At 43.2% G+C, this 26,225-nt stretch overlaps 1 protein-coding gene across 2 annotated transcripts in view; it reads right to left on the bottom strand.

Moving 5' to 3' along the window:
• BRF1 (BRF1, RNA polymerase III transcription initiation factor subunit) overlaps nucleotides 1–26,225 on the bottom strand; it is a 249,905-nt gene that overhangs the window by 63,957 nt on the left and 159,723 nt on the right. For both annotated transcript variants that reach the window (XM_019550818.1, XM_019550819.1), the window contains 4 exons: nucleotides 8,763–8,824; nucleotides 6,260–6,341; nucleotides 6,107–6,162; nucleotides 3,213–3,469 (listed from right to left, as the gene is read on the bottom strand). In XM_019550818.1, the coding sequence (XP_019406363.1) occupies nucleotides 3,213–3,469; nucleotides 6,107–6,162; nucleotides 6,260–6,341; nucleotides 8,763–8,824 (457 nt within the window). The remainder of the gene's footprint in view (nucleotides 1–3,212; nucleotides 3,470–6,106; nucleotides 6,163–6,259; nucleotides 6,342–8,762; nucleotides 8,825–26,225) is intronic.

The raw sequence follows: 26,225 nt of genomic DNA on the forward strand, positions 1-26,225 counted from the left end.
GGGCACACTGATCCCAGGTGCTTGTTATGCAAGTGGTTACTGATGTAGTCAAAGCCAGATTTCTACACATTTAAAGGATCTGAAAATAAACACGCAGGAGTATAAACCACTGACAAATAAATGGATAGTAAAATTTCTGCAAATGTCTTCTGGATACAGATATATTATGTGATTCATTCATTTTCTAATGAGATGTGCAGGGTTTTTATTATTATTATTAATTGCATATAAATTACCATGATTTTTGTATCTCTGGAAAAGTATTTATCCATTCACCTCTCAGAGGAACAGTGCTGAACAAAGGAATTTATGCATGGCATGTAGGAACAATGCTGAACAAAGAAATTTATGCATGCCATATAAGATGTATGACATTTAAAGTAATGCAGAAAAAAAATCAAAAGTCTGTCATAAATCTTTAATTGTAGGAAATCAAAAAATCTATTTGCCTGCCAAATAGATTCTTACCATTGTTTCAACAGGGACATTACTTTTGGAATGCAAACTATCCATAACATACGTACAGCCATCCCACTCGGAGCAGACCATCCCACTCTGCAAAATTAACCACAATTGAGAATTTCTCATCAGCAGCAGAAAACTCAGTTTTGTATCTTGACCATGTACGCAAAAGGAAAAATAACCATGGTTTTAACAACTGATTCTGGAAACTGCTGTACTGTTGTACATTGACCTAGACAACTTTTTATCTTACTACATTGTTTACTAAAATATTTATAGCATAATTTTCAAAAAGTGTTTAGCACCTGCAGCATACACTGCCTTCTCCTGGAGCTACAGCTGCCCAGCATTTCTGAAAAGTGGGCCCAGGAAGGGTGGAGAGGTGGAAGAGTAGTAAAAAAAAATCTCATAGTTTGAAATGCTCAATTCCGAAACGCAATAATTCCAAAATCATTAAAGAGATGCCACTATTAAACAAGACACCTAATTTTGATATCAGCAGTCAATTCCTGACAACAAAATCACATCATTATTTAATTAAAATATGTTGTTCCTGGCTTAAAGCTCATTAAAATATTGTTAACACTAAATATCTTCAGGGCAATGTGTGCAAAATGCCAAAAGTTAATCCTGAATGCTTTTTGCACTTCACTTTGCTAACAGAAAATCTACAGCTCTTTGGTCATTACATCTCACTATTATTAGCAACTTAAATGAGTCTAGCGATATCCTCGCTGAAGTTAAGGGCAGGAAGGGAGAAGAGGAAGTAAGTCTACTGACATAAAGGACATTTCAATTACCTTTATAGAGGAAAGTCATAGAAACCTGGAGCATTCATAGTAAATAACCATAACAAAGAAAAATAGCAGACAAGGGAGAAAATGGTGGCTATTATAAAAACATACTTTACAAAAGCTAATCTTTTAGGACTAGCAAGGAATATACATGAGCAGATCTAGTCATACTTTTATTCTGAACCAGAAGTTGCAAATGAAGGAGCTAAACACAGAGTATGACCACATTACTCTGCCTCTGCAGTCAGACCTCCAGCTACCTCTCCTCCCCACCCCTCAGGCCCATCTATCCCTCCCTCTTCCTTTTCCAGTTTGAATTCGTTCTCCTCCTCTTCAGGATCTGCCATTTGCTGTTGCTGCCTCACATGATGGCTGCTCTTCTCACAAAATTAGGCAAAACAGCAGGAGTTGAGGACACCGGAGGAATAATGGCCTTCCCTCCCACCCTCCCCCATACCCATGCTCCTCCTTGAATCCACCTTTTCCATCATGTCACTGTGATATGTGACTATCGCAGCTCCTCTGCCAAGACTGCCTTCATTCTTCTCACCTCCTTATCTGTCCATCCTCCTAATGCTTCCTTCTCACACTCCCTTGGCTCAAACAACCATCCAGGATTCCTTTTTTTTTTTTTTAAATTCACCTCTCTTTCAAACTCGTCTTCACCTACACCATACCCGCTGAACCCACTCGGTCATTCCATGCATAATCCTTGTTCTCCTTTCCTCCTAGTCTGTTAGCAACTTTAATGTGGTGCCAAAACTTAGGGCTTGGACATGTGACATGCTGATAGCAGCACAGCCCACATCAGTGTTATACAACAAGTTAAGTTACACCAGAGCCAGGAGCAAATAGATGACCAGCTCTTTCACGGTAACTGCTTCAACAGCTGCCTCGCCACTAGGCAGCAAAGTATGCAGCAAGAGTCTATTTGCATTCAGCAAATAAATAAATACCCTGGGATACAAGCAGACATGATACCTACATGGGTTTCACCACTGATTTTTTTCCTCCAAAGCAACTCCAAACCAGATTCTACTAAGGTACGTGAATGAAGGCTTATACATCACATGTCCCTGTTGTTTCCACAGTGGTATAAGGACAGTTTGGACCAATGTAAACACGTCACATGGCCAGGTCCTTAAAATTGAGGTCCCGATCTTGGTTAGCTGGGTGACTTAACACCTTTGTGGATCTAGGTCTATGCTCTAGGCTCCATACTTATAATGAACACATAAGAAATTATCATGTACACGACGATCATGTTCAAATGATTATCTGACATGATTTCAGAAACTGAAGCAGTCTAATGAAGCAGCTGAATGTTGCGGATAGCACACATCATTTTTGCACGCTTTTATAGCATTCTATAAATCTGTCCAACAAGTTTGAATATTTAACTCATTAAAATAGTAGCTTTCATCACACCATAAAATATTCACAAATGCACAGCAGAAAATTGACATGCATATTTACTGTAAAGCTTTATATTTGTGTCATCAATTAACAACAAAAGTTTGGAATAAAACTAAAATAAAAGCTAATCATAACAGCTAGCTGTCATAACAGATGGGAACTATCTATTTTTCAAATCAAGCAAGAAGCCAAAGCTTCAGAATATTTAGTGTCATGTCAGTAAATATGAAGCCAGACAACTTAGAAAGGAAGGACAACGAATGTCAGAAACTCAGTAAGAAAGGATGTCTCTGGCTGAAAGAGTCACAATTGTGAATTTTCTTTGATTTTTTTTATGCCATGATGATTAATCCACACAGGAGCTGTCAGCCAGTATGTGGACTGCAAATAAGGCTTCATGGTGGCGTTGCGTGCTAAATAAAGAAAATCGGAGCTCCTGTATTATTTTAGCCTCAAACAAGTGTTATAATATCTACTCTGCCTGCCCAGATTGATGCAGACAGCCTCACAGACAGAGAGATAAATGAACAATTGCGGTACCTTTTTCCCACAGTGTTTACAGAGTTGGCTAAATTCCTACTGGCAATAGATTTTCTTCTTGACAGCTTCTTGGTGTTGCTGCTGTCATCAGTGCTGTCATCCTCTTTCTTTGGTGTGCTACTTCCTTTGCTGTTCAGGTCCCTTAGCACATTATAATTAATTTTACTTGAAATTTTCTTCTGTTCTAACATCTTTTCAATTGCCTCTCCTGCTGTGCTGGCTTGAATTGGCTCCCGTTTTTTTGCAGATTTCTTTGGCTTAATTAAAAATATAAAATTAGTGATGTAGATACAAACCAAGTCATTTCACTGAAATAGGAGGATGATCTGGGGTTTATCAGTTTGGGCCTGGGTGCTACTGATATTAAGCTTCTATAGCTGGAGCAACCCATTTGGAGTCAGTTCTGTACTAGTACCCCTGGTATGACAATATGTACTACAGTGCCTTAGGGGAATCAGATGTAGAACACAGATCTTGGCTGTTTCAGGTCCTTACAGGGATCATCCCACTTGCTTCAAGGAGTAAGGTATTCATTTTTGTTTCTCTGCCAAATGCAACACAGGTCATTAAACTTCCTCTGTGTAATTTAATCATTAGTTTCTGTTGTTTACAGAGAGAAATATATGCTCTTTCCCAACTATATTCAACTCAGGGTTGGATTTATTCCCACCATAGACAGACTCCTAATAAAATTGCCCAAAATGTAAATATTCAAATATATACATATAAATATCCCTCACAAAATATTCACATAACACTACAGCAATATTGGGTTACATCTTCTGAGCCTCCCCTTGCAGAAATGAGGCTCAGAATTACTACAGAGTTTGCAATAAAAATAGAGAGTTCCTCCAGGATTTTATCGGGCCTTAGATAGATGTAACGTTTGAAGTGCATCAAAGGGCAGACAGATATATACATCCTATGAAGCACTCCAAAAAAACCTTGGAAGAAACAACAACTTCTTTGAAGCACTTTATTTTGAGGCACTTCAGATTACATATGTAGGACGAGGTATAGCACAACTGGGGGTTGCTCAGTCCTCCAGCATCCCACAGTGCTCCACATTAAACCCTTTCCATAGGGGGGAGGGGAGAGAATGGGACAGGCAGTCAGTGAGCACTGAGCTCTCACCAGGGCTGGAGACCAGGAATCCCTGTGTGCTTTTCAATCTTTCGTGTCTCATTTCAGGTGGGGATGCAGGGACTTTGTTGTCCCAGTTCCAGCAGGAGGTGCCTCAAGAACCAGGAGAGTGCTCACTGACTGTCTGCAAGACTGAGCAATGCCTGTTGTATCTCCTGGATGGAGATTATGATGCTGCATCCCTTCCTGGCAACTTTAAAGAACTCTACTTGTGGGGGTGTAGCAAAGGGATGTATACCTACCCATGGCTGATGCCCTCCATCTTTGAAGCATGTCAGAGTGCAGCTACATTTGAAGCACTTTAAAGTGTTGCATCTGGCTATGCCCTTAGTGAAAAAGGCCACCGGTATCACAGTTGACAATCAATGGACTGGTATTAATTCTGGCTTTCAGTTACATGACAAGTGCCACATCAATATCACTGGGACTCAAACTGGAGGTGCTCTTGCCTTGGCCAAAAAGTTGCAAGTCCAAGTCTGAAACTAAATTTTTGACTTTGACTCTTCACTGCAGAACTAAACAGTGAGATGCTACACAGGGGACACTTCTACCCATAACTGATGTTTGATCAAGTGAAAAAAACCCTGAAAATCAAACTAGAAAAGGTATGGAAAGGAATAATCTTTATTTCTTGCAAATCATTTTCTCTCAAAATCATTTTGTCCTGCATGAAATTTATTTTTAAATGTATAATGGTGATTCGATTTACCTACATGGGTTGAGGGATACCTGGAAAATGGCAGGCATATATTAATCATGTTTTCCTCTAGAGCCGAGAGAAACAATATGGTGTTAGAGAAAAAAATCTTTGGTTATCAGTACAAAAACGTGGGTGGTTGGGTTCTGCTTCTGTGCCAGATAGCTATGCACTTTTTGAAAATTATTAATGGAATGCCACACCTGTGAGACTGCTGGCTGAATGAGAAACTTTCTAGCATCAAGAAGTGTTTCATTGTCTGGTCTACTTTTTATTGCGAAAGTATCTAGGGAGAGGCGGGAGATTGCGTCTTTTTAATTAGCTAGTTTAAAAAAAAAGATATAGGACACATACTAAAAACCAATGTGGATTTTTCTGCATGTGGAAGATTATGCACAGATTGCCTTGTCACCTGCTCAATTACACAAAATATTAATGCTGTACATTGTGAATATATGGCCAATTAGACTGCTTTAAACTGCTAAACCCAGAGACAGGACATGCCACTTGTTAGCATAAATACCACGTTTTATGAAAGGTAGAACACTAAATCTCCTTCAAATTACTATAATGGAGATTTGTTCTGTTCTTGATGCAGTAATCATTATTGCAACAACATACAAAAATACTGGGGTTTTAGCAAACTGCAAACAAATACACAGATTCTTTTTTAAAATTCAGGAATACTTTAAGATCAATATTTAAACAAAGTAATTGATTAGGACAGCAAGTGTTAATTCAGCTAAGTACTCTATGTTTGAAAAAGGACAGAATTTTCAGAGCACTGAGACATATTTTGCTCATTGTATAAAAATGTTAAGGCAGAAAAGTGTTATTCATCAATTGCAAAAGATATTACTGCAATTCAAAAGCACTATTTTAGAGGTATGAGTTAAAGAAAAAAAAGCTATTGTTAAGACAGTAGAGAACTGAATCACTGTCTGGTTTGTCCCAGAGTATGCGAAGTAGAATTAGACCAAGAAATGTGATGAGTTACACATGAATTTATAAGCAGGTATTGTGGAATACAATTAGAATACATGAAGTTGAATACCTTTTGTTCCTTATAAATCCCAAGCTCCTTCTCTTTTGCTATCCTTGCTTCTTTTTCTGAAAAAATGACATAAAGGTAGCCAACATGAAGATTACATGGACTGTACTTTGCAGCATCAGTGACCAGAGAGAGAATTTCAGTTACTATACTTACCTTTTTGTTCCTTCAAATAATCCGCGTTTTCTTTCATCCACAGTTCAGCTTTTATCTGAGCTTCTGTTTCATTAAGTATATACTAAAGGCAACAAAAAGTTTATCTACATTCAGCAATTGACTTGAAAAAAATCACACAGGACAGTAAATTTAAAAAAAAAAAATACAAAAGACCATTTTGCATTAGAACTTATTTTTAAAACAATATTAGTCAAGGAAAATTTCTTCCAAGAGAAATAATAGGATAGTATGTTAATCAAGTTCTAGTCTAGTATTCTCAGCAGAAAATGCTCTGGGCTTTCAGAGAAACAAAGTGGGTGTTTTGACTATGTTTCTGTACCAGAGAGTTCTGCTCTGTTTCAGAATTCATTAGTACAATGCCTTGTCTGTGTGTATGTAACTGGTATGATTATATAGTGTTTTAGCTCTTCAGCTTTAGAGATTTTGGTTCACCTGAGGCAAATATCCAAATGATGCTCTCAGTTATTTCCATTTGGCCACAATGAAGTCACTAAACCTGTGTGGGGCTATGAACCAGACCTAGAATCTGGGCTGGACATTCCAAAATGAAGATGAGCGATGAGCCTTGTCCTATCTTTCAATTAGACAGATTACACAAATCAAACCAGTGTTAGCGTAGGTTTAACACAACTAGTCTCTGTGGAACAAAGGCTCCTGTTTGACGATGCAGGTTTGGAACTTTGGCAGAACAGTGAAGAGAAGCTGAGCATTTATCTTTCATGAACATTAAAGTCATGCACTATATATATATATTTTTTAGAACTAAATATAAGTGATGTTACATCTTGTAAATGATGTTGCTTTTAAGTGCTACTGAAACAGCTTGATACTGTAGCATGATTGTGTTTTACCAAATGTAGATATTCTTTAAACTAAAATGTAAGACAAATAATTCAAACCAAATCAAACTGATGCAGGAAGGAATCTTTCACATTGGAACAGGCTTGACAAAAGAAACTGGTCCTAGCACCAGTTTACCTGGCCAATATTGTCTCTGTTTTATTTGCTGTTATGAAAGGCAAGTCATAATAATAAAAACTCTCACCTTCATAGCTCAATTATTCATCCTGCTTGAACCTACAGGGAGTGCATAATCTTGGGTTTGCAATATTAGAGTCTATTGCCATGGAAATGAATATGAGATCATAAAAATCAGAATTATGACCTCACTGCCAAGTCGAGCAGGTAGAAGAGATGGGTTTGTTCTCTCCTACCTTTTTTTTAAATTATGGATCTACTCTGCTGGGTAGCTCTAAAACTGGCACAGAAGGGTTTTGCATTTACTGCCTCCTTGTTACTTCCCTATCAAGTTTATCCCATTTACAAGGGGAAAAGATATTTTTCTGACCTGGCAAAGTGACAAACTCAGGCTGGGGGCTAAAGTCAAATTGGACTTTTTCAGCTCATCTGACACCAAAAATACCCTCCAGATCAAATTACATTCTCAGTTACATCCCAATATACCCCTATTGTTTTCAATGATGCCACATTCCCAAGAGAAATTGGTAGCCCTGGCATTATTTTTCAAAATGCACCTCTATTTGTGGGTTTCACATGGTTTTCCTGGAGAAGGCACTAGCCAGGGTATTGGGAGACCTAAATTCTGGGCCTAGGCACTGACCTGCTGTGTGACCCTGAGCAAGTCATATGTCTTAATAAGTCTGTTTCCTTTGCAACCCTTTGTCTGTCTACTATATTTAGGGAGTAAGGCACTGCTTGCACAACTTCTAGCTCAAGGGTGTCCCTAACCTGGCTTAGACCTCAGTGTCACACAGACAAAAAAAACCAAACAAAGCCCATATTGTACAGCCCCCTTTTTTTTTTTTTTTTTTTTTTTTTTGAGTACAATCACACTTCAAACATCTTCGGCAGGGCTGTCCAACTTCTGAGCTGCCAGGAGCATGCAGCTCCCCTGCCGCACAGGCTGTGTGCACTCGCCAGGAACGGGGCCAGGAAGCGAGAACTAGAGGTGGGGGGGGGGGGAGCAACTGGTTTTGTAATGTCTATCATACAAATGTAATTTAGAGTATCTCATAGGGGGGGGGAGCAGCAGCCGCCAACCAGGAGCCTGCAGGCTGCAAGTTAATCTCTCATGGACACACTGGCCCATAGGCCACAAATTGCACAGCCCCAAATTAGAGAATACATTTAATGCTAAACAAAACTTTAAAGTTCTTTAAAATAAAATACATTTCCAACTACAATTCTCCTAATATGGTGAGAAATGGCAATAACAGTGACCTGCTACAGATTTCATCTCTAGCAGGGAAAAGGCAGGGAGTACAACAGATTCACAGATTTGCCCTGTGCATCAGTTCTCCCTCCATTATCCTGCATCGTAACCTAGTGTCAGCAGGATGAGAGGCGTGAGAGGGAAAGGACAAGCTACAGAGGAAAAACAGAATTTCTTCCTTAAAGATCCAAATAGAGACAAATGTAGGAGAAAAGCCAAAAGTAAGATAAAACACAAATCATAACTTACCCTGTCTATTTCACTGTCGTCAATTCCACTCAAATCTAATTCACCATCTCCTGTATTTTCATCTAAGAAAAAACACAAATATACATTTTAGTTTGGGTGCATATACATTCAAAATCCACTGGATCTGCAGGACAGTAATGGTTCTAGCTGGTGTGCTAACAAATAATCATCTCTGAGGCTCACCTGCCTCCATTTTTACTAAGGAGATTTATGGCTCCTTCCTATTTGCTTGATGTGAGTGCACAAACTGTCACCACAGTTTAATTAATGCAGAGTATGTGCGCTACTATGGCCCCTTCCTGCCTCATGAAAGAGGGCTAAAAATACTGCCATTGTTTTCAGTAGACATCTTTTTTAATTTGCAGCAGCAACAGATGTTTGCTATTAAGTTGGTGAATCCACTTCAGTGAAATGATTTGATTTTTCTCTCGTCATTGCAGGAATTTCTCCATCAGAGTCAATGTACCATGAATCCTCTGAAAGTTATGACTAAGAAAATATTTTTGATCATCAATGAAGCAGCACAGTTCAGTGAATACAGCATCAGGCTTGGAGCCGCACAGGGGTTCTAGTCCTGACAGTGACTCGCCACCTGACCTTTTGTGTGCCATGTAGTGTCACAGGGGCATCGGTTCTTCTACCTGTAAAATGAGAATTAAGGCTTTGCCACTAGTAGGAAGCACTTTGGAATCTATGGATAGAAGGAACTACCATAAACATTGATGTTATGTGGCTTCCACTATTACAAATTAATTTAGACTTTGCTTAGGCTTTAATATTTATTGAACAAATTATTCTTTAAAAAAAAAGATTTTTATTATAGCCCTTAACTTATGTAACTGGATCCAACAGAGGCCTATTTTGAGAATGATCATATTTGTGGTTTCAGAATCTTATCATCCATCTATGATCTTCATAAAACAGTGGAGAGGAGAAGGCAGATTGGCATCTCCTCAGTTCTTCTGCTGGGAAAGAAAGACACTTTCCTAATCATCCTCACCATGTTTTAATCAACATCTGTTGACTTGACAGATTTGCAACATGCTCTGTGGGAAATCAGATGGCTGTTTCTTTTGGGGAGAGAAATTACAACAGCACCATAAAAAAAAAAAAAAAAAAGCTGAGGCCCTGCTCAGTGTCCTTCAGCTACTGCTCCATGCTAATGCACAGCAAACTTGAGTTTGATTCCCATTTGAAGTCTCACTCCCAGACTGTTCAATATTTGGAAGTGCAAAGACTGAATATCAACACCAGAAGAAAGGGAGTTTCTGCACAGCTAATGGCCTCTGAAAGGAGGCCAAGCCACCTTGCTTTGATCACACATTCACTTTAGGTAATTACAGAATAGAGCCCTGAAGGTTGCAGGGAATGAACTGGTGAAAACAAACACGGGTAAAAATTAGCAATGTTCAAAGACAGACAACAAAGGGTTCTTTGCCTGAAAAACTCAACTGCTGTACTGGTCATTTCAAGAACATGAAGTCATGCTGCTAGGGGCTGTGGGTAAACAGACAAATTTGTGAAACAGTATGATTTTCAAAGTGATGGAAAGATGTTAGTCTTCCAGCTCCCATGAACTTCCCACCTGAAGTGGGCATTTATCACTTTCGATTATTTATGCCAGTGGTCTCCAACCTTTTTAAGTAGGAGATCACCTTTGGCATTTAAAAGCAACCCAAGATTTACCATGCACAATTGCCCCCCTCTCTCACCCAGCAGTAAATCGGGGGGGGGTGGGGGGGATGCAAATCAAGGCAGAGGGAGAAAAAATATTTGGGGGGTGCACCTCCCCAGCAGGTAAGTCCCACCAAGCCGGGGTCCCACTCAACTTACCCCTGCTCCTGCGGCATTGTCCCTCACTGTGGGGGTCTCAATCTAGTTCCCATCCTTTCCCCCTCCTCCATGGACTGACCTGCTGGGCTGGGGCATGTGCATGCATGCATGTGGGCACTCAGCCTCCCACCCCAGCCTCGGATCGACTCCAACAGGCTCCAACATCTACTGCAAGAGGCTCAGAGATCTACCGGTGGATCAAGATCCACTGGTTGGTGACCACTGATTTAGGCTGTGATTTTTAATGGCATCCTACCTTTCCTCTTACAAAGCCATACATGAGTGGGGTTTTCACTTCAGTCAAGGATGACACTGAAACTGTTGCTGCCCCAAAGAACTTCAGAACACAGTGTTCTAACCTTTCCAGGAGCCTGTCTCACAAATACAATAAATATTGCATTTACTTGAATACAAGACAAGGGTTTTTTCCCCAAATGGTATTGGGAAAAAAGCCCCTCATCTTATAATTTCCTACAAAGAAATTGCATTAAATACACTATCTATCATTAAACTGCTGCCTAAGGCAGCATGTACTGAGCAACGGAAACCAATTATGAAGTTGATTATATGCAGCCAACACTGAGCATGACTATAAAACACATGGCCACATTGGGCAAACATGCTGATAGGAACCTTTTCTCTTTTTCTTTTTCTAAGCAGACCTTAAAAAAAAGCAAGCATTTGTTCCCTGAGGAGGGAACAAGCACTGGGCCTGGAAGAACTGCAATACCAGGCTGGTACTTGGACAAACCAGAGCAAGCTCCAATACCCTCTCTTGGTCCCAAAATGCTGTTGAGAACCCACCACATAAAACATATGGTAGTGCCCATCTGAATAAAACATATGGTAGTGCCCACTGAGAACAGTACCCATCACTGCTGACGCTTTTTCAAGTCATAGTGAGCCACAACATTCACCCAGAATCCCTGTCAGCCCTTCTCTCAACATGGCACATATGATTAGTGTGGCCCCACCCTCCATAAGCTGAAAGCCAGACCAGTTTACCGTGCATGTCTCCTGCATATACATTTTTGGAGGATCCCAGGACTTATGACTGGAACAGATTGTTCTTGTGATGAGTGGGAACTAATTAGCACTTGGATCCTTTGGGGAGAGGGTATCTGGAGTACACACACATACTGAGCAGTGCTGAGCTGTGGAGTCACCGTGGCTTGAAATGCTGCTGACTCTGGTGGGGCCCAGGTCAATGAACCATGTGGTAAATCTTTGGCTTTGGATTAATATCATGCACTGTCTTTTACTCCATATAAGTACATACCAAAGCGCTGCTCAAAAGCGTGTTTATGAAGTACCTGTGCTAAAACTTGCGCAGTTTCAAAGAAAGGTAACATGAATCAATTCGGGATAAACTAAGTCCACAGCTACTATATGCAACGTGCTACAGCCATGTTTTGTAGGTCACTGTTTTCAAATTTGCTCCTTACCTCCATGTGCTCAGGAAGAGCAGGGTCAGACAGTTAGGAGAGGGGAAAGGGGCTGCTGGAGGAAGAAGTTGGGGGGATGCATAAAGCAAAAGGCTACCTGGCTCTGCAGGATTTATTTTCCTTGCTGTCACAGTGGGAGATGGTAAGGCAATTCCTCCAAATTCAAGACAAACCTTCAATAATTAGATTCTATACCCGGAAAATTATAACAAATGTATATATTTTCCGTACATAGAATCTAATTATTCGGGGAGTCGTTTTATGAACAGGATCGTCTTCTATTCGAGTAAATGCAATATTTGCTTGTTGCAAATAATGTGTGATATATGAAAATGCCCTGAGAAAGATTCTTTACTGGCATAATATTTTGACTTTGAACTTTATGATAAATTCAGCAAATACTGAAATCTCAGGTCCTAAATGTGTGAAAAGCATTTGTGGGGGAAAAATAAAGTAAAACTTTAAATTATTCCAATCTAATAACTCTATGTATGCTTATTTTTCCCGTTTCCCTGCATTGTAGCACAAAATGGAATGGGATTATTTGAGGAATCAGTTCATACATTCTCTTGATATAAGGGACTTTCTCTCTTTGTGACTTTTCTGAGTCGTACCCCAAAGCCCAGCTTCATATAAAGTCCTGTGCATCGAAAAATCATTCATATTATTTAAAAAAAGAAAAACAAAACAAATCCACACTTCCACATCCTTTTAGATCTGAAAATCAGCATTCAAGTGCCATGATTCAGGCAATTTTTCTGAAGAGATTCAGAGATATAGATATAGAGATATATAATTTTTTCTGAATAGATTCAGAGAGATAGAAATGTATGATGTCACAAAACCATAGGTGTCCATTTCCCTATACAATCCTAATACACCAGACTGAAAATGAAATTATTTCAGACACTATGAACAATTTCATGTTGTCATTTTAAATATTATTTGTAACAAAATTAGGTGCCAGTTGTTCTCATTAGTTCAATTAGTTACAGGGACAAAAAACCCATTCACCAACTGGTAAACTGCACATTAGAAACTGGAAGCAAGAGACCTGAAATAAGCATTACTTAGATCCTATAACAGCAGTATAGGGAGTAATCGGAGGATACCTGTCCTGCCTACAAATTGTCCTTTTTCTGCCGATTTGATAGGCATTCAATCCATGAAAGAATTATTCAAATTAAGGTGACAGGTTCAAATCCCAAGCTTTAGGTCTTCACTAAATAAAGCCCTTGGTGGCAAGGTATTCACTGTAATCTTAACCTCCAAAAGAAGGTGAGAACACCTACGCTGATGCACAAATTTTGTGACAATTTGCAAAACCAGTAGTCCCAACTAGCTGTATACATTCATCTGTTGTATATTACATACCGACTCCAAGGCACAGGAAATAGCTTGGCCCTTCTTTGCTTTATTTTTAGGAGGAAAGATTCCCCCACTTTGCTAAACTTTTCAAAACAATTTCTAAATGCCTTTAATAGAAAATGGTTGAAATGAAATTTTTCATAACGACAGATGTGGCCAACATCTGGTGCAGGCTCTTTAGAAGTGATTTAAAAGCAACAGGAAGGTTTGATGTGGTTCTTAAAAGTTTGGGGTTTTGTCTTTTAGGGGGAAAAACATGCTGCAGGGCACAGGTAAAAACAGACTTCTACATTCAAACAAGAAGCGTCAGTTGATTATTTGTTAAGTTGCTGACAGTTAGCCTTTAAAAGCTGACGGAAGAAAAGGATAAACAGAAGTCTTTCCCCTTGCTGCCTTATCTCTCTGTTCCAACCAAAGGGAAAGACCAGTGCTTCTACTGCATTCAATCAGGTCTCTGAATCAATTACAGTCCTACAACTTCACACTGCCAGGCACCAGCCTTGCTCCCAGAATATAAAAAACCTTTGTCGACAGCCTCACCAACCTGCTTTAACAGACATGAGGGCTGCAAACAGACACTCCAGATTAGTCTTGTAAACCTTTAAGTTTATTTATTGTTGCTTAGTAAATGCAGACAAACTCCCTTAAAAAAAAAAAAACATACTTCTTCATTTTATGTAACGTTATTAGACAAAATAAAGTTATTTGATATACAGAAAAGCTGCATTAATCAAGACAGTCATTTAAAGACCATTTCCTCCCTCTATTTCTTGTACAGGAGGCAAAACTATTTATTGTGCTGTCCAGATAAGGGGATTTCCTTATAGACAGAAATGAAGACTTGAGTGGCTGTCAGGAAATCCTCTGAAGCTTATATAATGGGAGGCAATTTTGTTCTGTTGTACTACCACTGCCAAATCCATCTTCTCTCACATGGTTTCATAGCAGCTGAAGAATTCGAATGAATTTGACAAACTTCTAGCTTTTCAGCATGGTATTAGTGATGAGGCGCTTAGAATCATAAAATCATAGAAAATTAGGGTTGGACAGGACCTCAGGAAGTCATCTAATCCGTCCTCCTGCTCAAAGCTTGGCCATCCACAACTAGATAACCCCAGGCAAGGCTTTGTCCAGCCAGGTCTTGAAAACCTCCAAGGACAGAGCTTCCACCACCTCCCTGGGTAACCTGCTCCAGTGCTTTACTACCCTCCTAGTTAGAAAATTCTTCTTAATGTGCAACTAAACTTCCCTTACTGCAACTTCAGACTGCTGATCCTTGTTTTGTCGTCTGCCACCACTGAGAACAGTTCAGCTCCATCCTCTTTTGAACCCCACTTCAGGTAGTTGAAGGCTACTATTATAAAACCCCCATCAGTTTTCTCTTCTCCAGACTACATAAGCCCAGTTTCTTCAGCCTCTCCTCAGAAGTCATGTGCCCCAATTCCCTCACCATCTTTGTTGCCCTCCATTGGACTCTCTCCAATTTGTCCACATCCTTCTGTAGTGGGGGGCACAAAACTGAACACAGTACTCCAGATGTGGCTTCACCAGTGCTGATTACAGGGGAATAATTACTTCCTTTCACCTGCAGGCAATACACCTACTAATGCAGCCCAGTATGCCATTAGTCTTCTTGACAACAAGGTCACACTGTCAGCTTATACTCTGCTTATTGTCTACTATCACCGTCCAGGTCCCTTTCTGCAGACCTGCTGCCCAGCCAGTCAGCCCCCAGTCTGTACCAGTGCATGGGATTGTTTCATCCTAAGTGCAGGACTCTGCACTTGTCCTTGTTGAACCTCACGAGATTTCTTTTAGCTCAAACCTCCAATTTGCCTAAGTCACTCTGAATCTTAGCTCTACCCTCCAGCATATCCACTGCTCCCCCCAACTTGGTGTCATCTGTAAACTTGCTGAGGCTGCACTTTATGCTATCGTCAAGGTCGTTGACGAACAAAACCAGCCCTATGACTGATCCCTGGCGTACTCCTGCCAACTAGCCATCAGCCATTGATGACTATTCTCCGAGCCTGATGATCCAGCCAATTTTCTATCCACTTTACAGTCCATTCATCCAGACCGTACACATCTTTAGCTTGTCTGTGAGAATGCTGTGGGAGACCATATTAAAAGCCTTGCTAAAATCAAGTTACACCATATCCACTGGTCTCCCTGTATCCACAGAGCAGTCACCTCATCACAGAAGGCAATCAGGATGGTCAGGCATGACTTGCCCTTGGTAAATCCATGCTGACTGTTCTTAATCAACTTCTTCTCCTCCAAGTGCTTAGAAATGGATTCCTTGAGGATCTGCTCCATTTTTCCAGGGACTGAGGTGAAGCTGACTCGTCTGTAGTTCCCTGGATTCTCCTGTTTCCCTTTCTTAGATATGGGCACTATGTTTGCCCTTTTCCAATCATCCGGGACCTCTCCAGATCACCATAAGTTTTCACTGATGGTCAGCGGCTCTGCAATCACATCAGCCATCCCCCTCAGCATCCTCATGTGCATCTTGTCCAGCCCCATGGACTTGTATAAGTTCAGCTTTTCTAAATAGTCCCTAACCTGTTCTTTGGCCACTGCTGGCTGCTCACACCTCCTCCTCAAACTGTGCTGCCCAGTGCAGTAGTCTGGGAGCTGACCTTGCCTATGAAGACTGAGGCAAAAAAGGCACTGAGCACTTCCACCTCTTCTGCACCGTCTGTCACTAGGTTGCCTCCCCCATTCAGTAAGGGACCCACACTTTCCTTGATGTTCCTCTTGCTACTGACATACTTGTAGAAACCCTTCTTGTTACCCTTCACATCCCTTGCTAGCTGCAACTCCAATTATGCTTTGGCCTTACTGACTTCATCCCTGCATGCCCAAGCAATACTCCTAAATCACAGAAATTAAGGCCTGGAAGATCATCAAGTCCAACCCCCCTGCTTTAGACATGAATACTGCTGAGATCAAAGGATCCCTGCAGGGTGTCTGTCCAGTCTCCTCTTGAAGACTCCAAGGTTGGGGACTGCACCACCTCACTGGGAAGTCTCTTTTGGATTCTGATCACCCTTACCATAAAAAAGTTCTTCCTTGCATCCAACCTGCAACCGTCTTCTTATACCCCTCTCTACTTGTTTGTCCAACTTTCCACTTCTTATAAGCTTCTGTTTTCTGATTTAGTTTACTAACGAGTTCCCTGCTAACCCAAACTGGTCTTATGCCGTACTTGATAGTTCTCCTGTGCATTGGGATGGTTTGTTCCTGAATGATCAGTAAGGCTTCTTTAAAAGTACACCCAGCTCTCCTGGACTCCTCTCCCCCTCAGACTGGCTTCCCAGGGGATCCTGCCCATTAGTTCCCTAAGCGACTCGAAGCCTGCTTTTCAGGATCCTTACTCGGCTGCTTTCCATCCTTCTTTTTCTCAGGATCCTGAACTCAATTATCTTGTGGTCACTGCTGCCCAAGCTACCATCCGCTACTACACCCCCACCAATTCCTCCCTGTTTGTGAGCAGCAAGTCAAGAAAAGCATGGTCCTTGATTGATGCTCCGGCACTTGCACCAGGAAGTTGTCCCCAACACCCTCCAAAAACTTCCTGGGTTGCCTGAGCACTGCTGTATTGCCCTCCAGAAGATGTCAGGATGACTGAAGTCCCCCGTGAGAACTGGGCCTGCAATCGGGAAGCTTTCACAAGCTGTTTGAATAAAGCCTCATCCACCACTTCCTCCTTGTCTGGTGGACTACAGCAGACCCCCACCACATCACCCTTGCTGCTCTCCCCTCTGAACCTAACCCAGAGACTCTCAACAGGCCTGTCTCCAGTTTCATACTGGAGCTCTGAGCAATCATATGGCTTTTACCTAAAGTGCAACTCCTCCTCTTCTCCCCTGTGGCAGAAAGCCACCTTGGTTTCTCCCCAAATTCTCTGCCCTGGGACAATGAGATTAAAATAGGCCCAGCACAGAGGATTCACACCTCAGCCTGTCTCTTTAGGTAACTTGAGCTGGCTGCAGTCCTGAGGGAGGGGAGAAATCTGCTCCCTCTGCCTCCGTGACTGGCATCAGACACCTGGGTGAGGGGCATCTACCTGGTGGACTGGAATCTGCCCGGTAACCGGTGATGCATTTCAAATTGGTTGGCTGACAGCCAACTGGGGCTGACCTCCACTGGACCAGGTGAATGAGGTCACAGGGGCTATATAAGTTAGGATGGGCAAGGAGGCGGGCTCTTCGGCCGTGAGGTGAAGCAGCAGCCATGCGGAGGACACAGACGAGCTTTACCATCTAAAACTGGCTCTCTCCCCCAAACTCACGAGCTAGAAACCGCCTGCCTCCAGAGGGGAAACTTCACGGGTCTCTGGAAGATGCTTGTGAGTAAGCTACTCGAGATCTGACTAGACAGCTAGCTGGCAGTAACTCAGATGCGTGATCAAAGGCTACCTCAGCCAGACTCTTTGCTCTTTAGGATTTCTAGGATATTGCTCAATCTTGTACCCTATTTTCACCCTACCCCTGTAACCAATAAAGTCTTCCTTTGTGACTGGTGTGGGAGACTTATTGAGGGGTGGGTCTAAATTATGCCTAAAAGACCCATTAGGTCTGCAGACTAAGAGGAACTTTACTTTTTGCCCCCTGACTTGGGGAAGTGCCCAAGTGCCTGTACTGGGTCGAGTACCCGTCGGACTATTAGGCCTGTGTTTCCCCGAGGACACAGGGCCGAGGCAGTCCCTTCTCGGGGTGGTGGCAGCGAAGTTACCCCCAGGCTAGCGTATGTGCTCCAGAAAGGGGTCGGGCCAGACATAAAGTGCCCCTAGGGAGGCACTCGGAGCCTGGCAGGTGGTCAGGCGCAGGGAGGTGGGCGGCTCAACGCAGGAGCACCCCCTACTGGCCCGCCACACTCCTTCCTCAATAGTTTGTACCCATCCATGACAGTGCTCCAGTCACTCAAGCTCCCACCAGGTCTCTGTTATTCCAATTACGTCATCACTCCGAGACTGTGCAAGGACTTCCAGTTCTTCCTGCTCATTTCCCAGGCTCCGTGCGTCCATGTACAAGCACCTGAGGTCACTAGTCAATTGCCCTGATTTCTCCCCATTGCCCACTCCTGCCTGCTCTCCTCCAGGTCACCGACTTTCCCATTTACCTTAGGGCTTTGATCTCCCCCCTGGCAAAACTTGTTTAACGCCCTCTTCACTAGGTTAGTGAGCCTGCCTGTGAAGATGCTCTTCCCTCTCTTTGTCAGATGGATCCCATTTCTTCCTAGCAACCCTTCTTCATGGAATAACAGCCCATAGTTAAAGAAGCCAAATCCCTGCTAGCAACACCACCTGTGCAGCCACACATTGGTTTGAAGGATGCACCTTTCCCTTACCTGGGCCTTTTCCCTTGACTGAAAGAATGGAGACCACCACCTAAGCCCCTGCACCCTTCCCCTGTGCACCCAGAGCCATAGTCACTTTTGATACACTCTGTCTCCCCTAGCAGCATCAATAGAGCCCACATGGATGAGCAGCATGGGGTAGTAGTCAGAGGGCCATATGTGTCTCAGTAATCCCTTCGTGACATCTTGGATCCAGGCTCCAGAGAAGCAACAGACTTCCCAAGACAACAGGTCAGGTCAGCAGATGGATCCCTGTCCCCCACAGAAGGGAGTCTCTAACCACCACCACCCATCTCTTCTTCTTGGTGGCGGTGGGCTCAATCCTTCCCACTTGGCAGAGGTCTGGCCTGGCCTCCTCCACCAATGCAACATGCTCCCACTCTTCTGTCTCAAGGGCTCCATATCTATTCTCCAGATGAACTGCTGCAGGTGGAGATGAGGATTTCTGCTTGTGGCCACAGATCACAAGCTTCCAGCTTCCACCTTCCTGAGTGGAGAGGAGTGCATGTCCTCTCCCTTCTCTAGCACCTCTGGCAGTTCCTCCTCCATAGTCCGGCATGTCTCCTCCAGCACCACATGGCAGAGGATGCTTCAGAGCCTCGCCACCTCCTCCTGTAGCTCTCTTACCTGTTCCCTGAGAGACACCACCAGAAGGCACCACTCACACCCCACCCACCTGGCCAGCACTGGAAGGAACCTGCAAGCCGCAGTCCCCACAGCCAAACCTAGACCTGGGTGGAAGCCTCGATGGTGAGTGGTCCATCCTGGACAGAAACCTCACAGGTGCAAGCAGAGGCAGTGGCAATGGCTCTGGCACTGCAATGTCCTCCAGCCATTTCCCTGAGTCTCCTAATCTGCCTCTTCCCTCTTACTGCCCTTCTTCCAAGCACACCTTCCCTAGTAAACTCACCTGAAAGTTGCCCTGTTTACTGCTCCTTGTCCCCAAAGGGTTCCCTTTTCCCTGTTTTCTCACACCAAGCTGAAAGGCTCTCCCTTCAAAGGAGGGAAAGGGGAAACAAACTGGCCTGTGAACTGCCTGCAAACTGCTTGCCCTGTTTGCTGCCCCTGGTCGCTTGGGGAATCTCCTTTTATACCCTACTGGGCCTGGACTGACTCTCATTAGGGCTTCTATCAGGCACAGGCAGCAATCACGCAGCAATCAGCAATCGCTCAGCAAGCAACACTCCCTGCTGCTCAGAGCACACGCCCCAAACACACACAGTCCACCAAACAATACTCAGCAAGCCAAAGTCACAGGCAGCTCTGGATCACTTACCTTCCCTGGGCAGAATCTGGTGCCTGGCTTCGCTTTCCCTCCCCTTCCTCCTCTTGCTCCCAGCAAACTGCCTACAAACTGCTTGCCCTGTTTGCTGCCCCTCTTCACGGGCTTGTTAGAAATACTTTGGACTTGTCACCTGGCAAAACACAGGTAATCTCCTTCACCTGGAAAAGCTACAGCATGATTTTTTTTATTAGCAAACCTAACACCAAATCACATATTAGTATCTAGGACCCTTCCAAGATCACAGAAGAAGCTGGAGCACCCTGCAGGAAAGCTGAAGAACCTGTCAACAAGGCAAGGCTTGAAGCCCCTTCACAGGAGAGGTGTTGAGGACATTTCTGAAGCTTCGATGATCCACTGCCAAAAAGAAATGTCGAGAAACTGAACATTACTGGAGAGAAAAACAGAGAGAAAAAAGGTAGCTGATGAACTGGAATGGAAAAAAATAGATTAACTGTTTGGGGTAGTGAGAACAGTTTTCCTGGTAGAGAAGATTGAGCAAGAAATTAGTGGTTGAGAGAGATATAGCCATCTGATGCACCACAGAACCAGATGTGAGTTATCAGACCTAGTCTTAGAGTTATTAGGGGAAAGTGTGTGCAACAAAGAATCCAGTTCAAGTGACGTCAGGTGCATGCATGCAGTCTGGGAACATGAACGAGGAGGGATGTGTTACCACCCACAGTAAGAGCAGGGCAGTAGATTTTTAACAGGATGGTAAGTTTTCTTACAATATTTAATCTGTCAGTGGTTTCACAGAAGGCCATTTTACAAGAACCCATCATATAATGTGCATCTCCCATAATTCCAAGCAACCTTCCATACCTCCATGATTGCCAAACTCAAGCATCCTCTAAATAGTGGGAATTAACCTTTTTGACTGGCATGCAGCAACTTAGCCTGACACCCTTCCCAAATGCCACTCTGATCTCCATCCCCTGCCTGATTTGCTGCTCTGCTCTCTGTTTCTTGCCTCAAGCTACCTGCTCAACCTGCTGTTCTGCTTTCTGCTTCCTGACCTATCTGCCACTATGCTGCCTGTTCCTATCCCCAATCTGCCATGTGCCATGCACAGAAGCTACCTATGACACTGGTGGCATGCATCCTGCAGGTTAGCCACTTCTGATTCAAGTACCTGAAAAACATCCAGCTTCAACCCTCCCTCACTCCCACCAATTCCACTCTGAAAATGTTGAGACATGTTGTCAACATAAAATCTGCCACATGCTGAATAGCAGAAATGTAGGGATCCAGCAATGACTTGGCATCAAAATAAACATCACAAAATATTCGGATTGTGTTGCAATGGAGGTATTCCTTTTTGACTGTACCTGAAGTCACCTCAAAAACTCCAGTCTGCCCCACCAGACTGCCAGCTCCATGACAGAATTCAGGGCCAACTGGCTACAGAGTGGATGAGGCTGCTCATGCAGTATGAAGAGAAATGATGCATGTCATATCACTGCTTTCTTATGCCTAGTCAGGGTTGAGGGGACCTCTTCATCCTAAGCAAAGACTCCAGGCTCCTGGCTGGTGAAGTTGTGCAAGCCCAACATATAACAAACAGAGAGCAATGTCTTCACAGCGCCATTCCTGCTAACCAGAGATGGCAGGATGCACACGGCCGGCCACAGGGCCCTGCCTCCAGTTAGTGCAAGGCCAGCAAATATTAGCAGCTCCCTGACAAACTCCGCACATTTGGACTGAAAGAATGATACTATAAAGAATGTCTTCCCAGGGCAAAGAAAGGGCCTAGATGGGGGGGGAGGGTCCTTTCCCAGCTGCTAACAAAAAAAGAGCCCTTTTCCAGCTGCAAAGTGAGGCACTAAAGTATCCACCAAGTAGGGTAAACCTGCCAAACCTCTCTGCAAAGGAATGATGTCACGAGGACTTTGCTTCACCCACTGGAAGGGGGACTCCCTGGTCTGGCACAGAGAAATGAGAAAAAATGAGAGAGTGAGCTTTTCCATTTGGTTTGCATTCACTGCATTAGACTTGCTGTCCTGTCAAAGTACACGGTGTGTGGTTCCCCCTGAAGATCCCAAACTAACAGCATGTGTGCACAAAATAACAAACTCAGTAGCTGAGACTCAGTTCTTCACACCAAGGTTCAAACACAGGGTAGCGTGCTTCATCTGCAACAGTCAACGGACATCACCGTTTGTCCTACTGCATCACTCACTGTCATACAGTGGTCATAAAAGAATTTTAAAGCTTAGGGCCTGATTTTAAGCAGACGCTTGAACTTGATAGATTGGGGCATTAATTGGGTGAGGGGCAAAAGGGAACCTCTTCCCACATTTTTCTCTGCAAGAAAAAAAGTTCTCCCAGATTCTGACTCTGCTTTTCCTGAAATGAGCCTCTAATAAACAACGTCATTTGATGCCACTTTTTCAACTGTGCAGAATCAAAGGGGAAGCCGAAGCTTACTGAACTTCATGCTAAAATAGATCCTTTTGATATCTCCAAAATAAATACAGTTGCAAGTCAAACTCTTCCAAATGAAGAACATCTTGACACTGTCCACAGAAACAGCAGCAGATGTTTGTATTCTTTAATAGTATATCCACCCCCACGCAAATCCCTGTAAACATAGTGAAAACCCTCCCTTGATGCAAACCACTTGGGATTATTCTTCATTCTTTTCCAAAACCAGAGCTCTGCTGTCATGGCCTTGTCTTAAGGGCTTAGATAGTTGTTCTCAACAACATGACAAAAGCTATTCTTGCCATTGAAGCCACCACTCATCAATGGCTAACCTGACAAAGAGTCATCCACAAAGATACTAATTAGCTATTACAAATGACATTCTCTGCATCATGAAGTCCTTCGTTCCTTACTGGGAGGAGGATCTTAAAAGACTTTTGAAAATGGGAGCAATAACAAGCATCTTTTCCCACTTCGTTCTCTTTTCCTTCGTATTTGGAACATCACCAGCTCTTCCCTTTTGTCTCTCCCTTCCCTCCTTTATATGACTTTTTGGTGTCTTCTCTCTCCTTTCCCTTCCCCCATCTTTCCTTCTTTTGGTGCTTCCTGGCCCCTATTTTCTGCATTTTTTAAAATCTCAGCAGGGGTAGCCAACAGCAACACTTTATATAAAGGGAAGGGCTGAGGAGAGAAGCTGACTAGCATCTTAATCAGCTCGTCTCTTCAGACCTTGTGGTTTTGGAAAAGATTATTATTACTTACACCTATTCCTCCATGGTATCAAATAAGTTTTGCATTAGCAAACCCACCATCTGTTTTGAGAACTTAAAGGAGAATGCGGGCTACTGCTTTACACATTTCTTAAAGATGAACCAAATTCATCTAAATGCTTGAAAACACCAAGTTGTGAGTTAGAGCTGAATAAATAACATTTTCACAAACACACACACACACACAGAAAAGGAAAGAAAATAAGTATCTTACAGTACATATTGCCTGCCTCTCAAGAGACCCTTCCACCTGGAACTACTATGAAATACCACAACCCTTAACTCAGCACCATGGGGAAACCGGCCTTCCAGTAACCTCCTTTCCAAAGTCCTCCTGATCATAAACAACCTAGACTTTTCCCTTCTAGTAGAGTTCTGGAAAAATCACATTTGATCATGTATGGAGAACGGAATACCATAGAGAACTGGCATTCCTACTACAGCAGAGTTAGGGTCATGGCATGTTATATACATGTACCTTCAAATTAAAAAACTTTTTAGGAGCCAGTTTTGAATAAATTAGAACTTAGAAAGTAATTAATTTTCTTGAGACTTCAGTGAAAATGTGAGCTTTACTCAGGTTGTGAGCTAAAAGCTTAAAGCAGGTTTTTCCATATAAAAGTGAAAGAGAAAGAACATATGCTTTAAGTGTAAAACAGAACAGAACCTTAAGACGGTAATATCTGCACACACTCTCCTGCAGTAGTGTGTTTTGATTCCTCAAACGACACTTTTTCACTTAGTGCCCATGAACCAAACAACAAGACTACTTTCTGACCTAGTAAGAAAAACCTGACTCTGAAGTTATCAAAAGTCATTTTAAATGGAGAAAAACAGGAAAGCAGAGACAAGAAATCTGGCTACCTGGTCACTTCCTGATAGCAGCTCTTCTTCTCATTCATCACCAATGGGTTAATGACTCCCCTGTTCCCCCGCAGAGGAAGTCAGAGGCAGTCTGATGTTGCTGATGGGGTTTTGAGGTCTAAGTCCCATCCTTTAAATCCAGCTGCTACAAGAGTTCTTCTAAGGCTACAGAAATGCTCCAGTCACAAATTATTAGCATTAAAACAACAACTTGACATAACGTATTAAATTATATGGCTAAGTCTCCCTTTACAGAAAAAATTCAATTTGTATTCCGGTCATTTACCAGACACCCAGGGTGGGTTGAAAGAAGAGAGACGCTGCTAATAGAAAGAAAATTATCAGGTAAGAAATTTCTCATTCTGTTGCACAGCTTCGCTCTTCATCCATCACTAATGAGAAGTAGCAAACAGTGAATCACAGAAATCAGGCCTGGGAAGATAAGCAGAGTTTTAATTATTATTATACCGGAATAATAGGCAGGAAGGGAAGTTTCCCCCCACATAAAGCAAGAGCTTTGTAAACTAAGCAGTTTAAGGGCATCAACCCAGTAACACCTTCCTACTGAAGAATGCTTCTGCAGAGGAACAGACACATACTTGACAAATCTTCCTGTGATGACATTCATATACATCTCCCCTCCTCACAATGTCCTTGGGAATTTCGGTGGTATTTTTTCCAGATGCCAACTATGCCAAGTGGTACAGGATTTTATCATTTTGCTCACAGCAACTTCAAAACCATAAAGTTTTGGCATTTTGGACAGAATGAAACAAACAAAGAACAGCTAGTTTAGGTACTCCATATTTAAAATACGTCTATTTTATATACTTCTGTTAAATACATCCAACCTCTTAGGATGCCCATTTATGCTACAACCTTCCAAAGCAGTACCAAGGACAAGAACGACATCATGTAACAGTGGAAACAGGAAGTTACATTGAACAGAAAGATGTTTGGAGATCTAAGAATAAGCTCACACAGAGGGGAACTAATTACAAAACCTTCCTTTCAGAGGGAACAGTAACTTGAAAGGCCAGTCGCATGTTGTCTAACCTGTCATTCTAATTTAGGGGTGGGCAATTATTTGGGTTGGAGGGCCACTTAAGGAGTTTTGGGGAGCTGCTGATGGGTCAGGGGAGGGTGTGTGGGGGTGTGCTGCCCCAACCATGGACAGGACACACTCAGCAAGGCAGATGGGATGGGATGGGACGAGATGAGACGGGACTGTGGGCGAGGAGTCACAACTGGGAGTGGGACAGGCAGGCAGGGCTAAGATCACAGGGAAGTGACAACACCACCATATACTCCCCACGCGTCCCTGTGATGGGCACCACTTCCATGGACAAGGGCATGAAGGAAGTTGATCGTGGTTCTGCCACAGGCCTGGGCCCCGGCCTCGAACTGTTACTGCCCAGCGATCCCAGCCCCAGCCCTGCCCACAGCTCTCCACCTGCAGGAGTCCCAGGCCAGTCCCCACTGAGACCCCACCAGCCTGATGCATCCAATGCCCCCAGCAATACGGGGGCCAGTGTGTCTGGGCAGTGAGCCTGGGTCTGACGCCAGCGATGCTGGCAATGGCAGTCAGAAGTGTGAGGGTAGAGCAAACCACTGCCACAGGGGCTGCCGGGAAGCCAAGTCCAGCCGCTGTACCACCCCACCCCACCCCACCGACTACAGCTCCCGGCGTGCCCAAGAGCCTCATACAGGGATAGGGCAGGCTGAGCTGCAAGCCAGGAGGCACCTCCACACTCGGGTATGGCAGGATCAGCCGCACAAGCATAGCCCAGGCTGACTCCTGCGTCTGGGCCAAGTGGGTCAGACAGAATCACTTGGCAGGCTGGATCTGGCCCATGGACAATATTTTGCTCCCCCCCCTGTTCTAATGAATCTTTACTAAATGATACTCAGATGGGGAATCTGACATGCATTTCTATGGAACGAGCGGTCGCAAAGCTTTCTCTCGTGCGTGGATGACCTCTACCTGACTCAAGTCTATGGGCCAACGAGAGGCTGCTGCTCGACCTGGTACTGGCGACGATCTAATCGGCGACCTAGTGATCGATGGGAAGCTGGGTGACAGCGACCACGAGCTGATCACCTTCACCAT

Source organism: Crocodylus porosus, unplaced genomic scaffold (genome assembly GCF_001723895.1).
Source record: "Crocodylus porosus isolate Cpor-Errol unplaced genomic scaffold, CroPor_comp1, whole genome shotgun sequence".
Classification (NCBI taxonomy): domain Eukaryota; kingdom Metazoa; phylum Chordata; order Crocodylia; family Crocodylidae; genus Crocodylus; species Crocodylus porosus.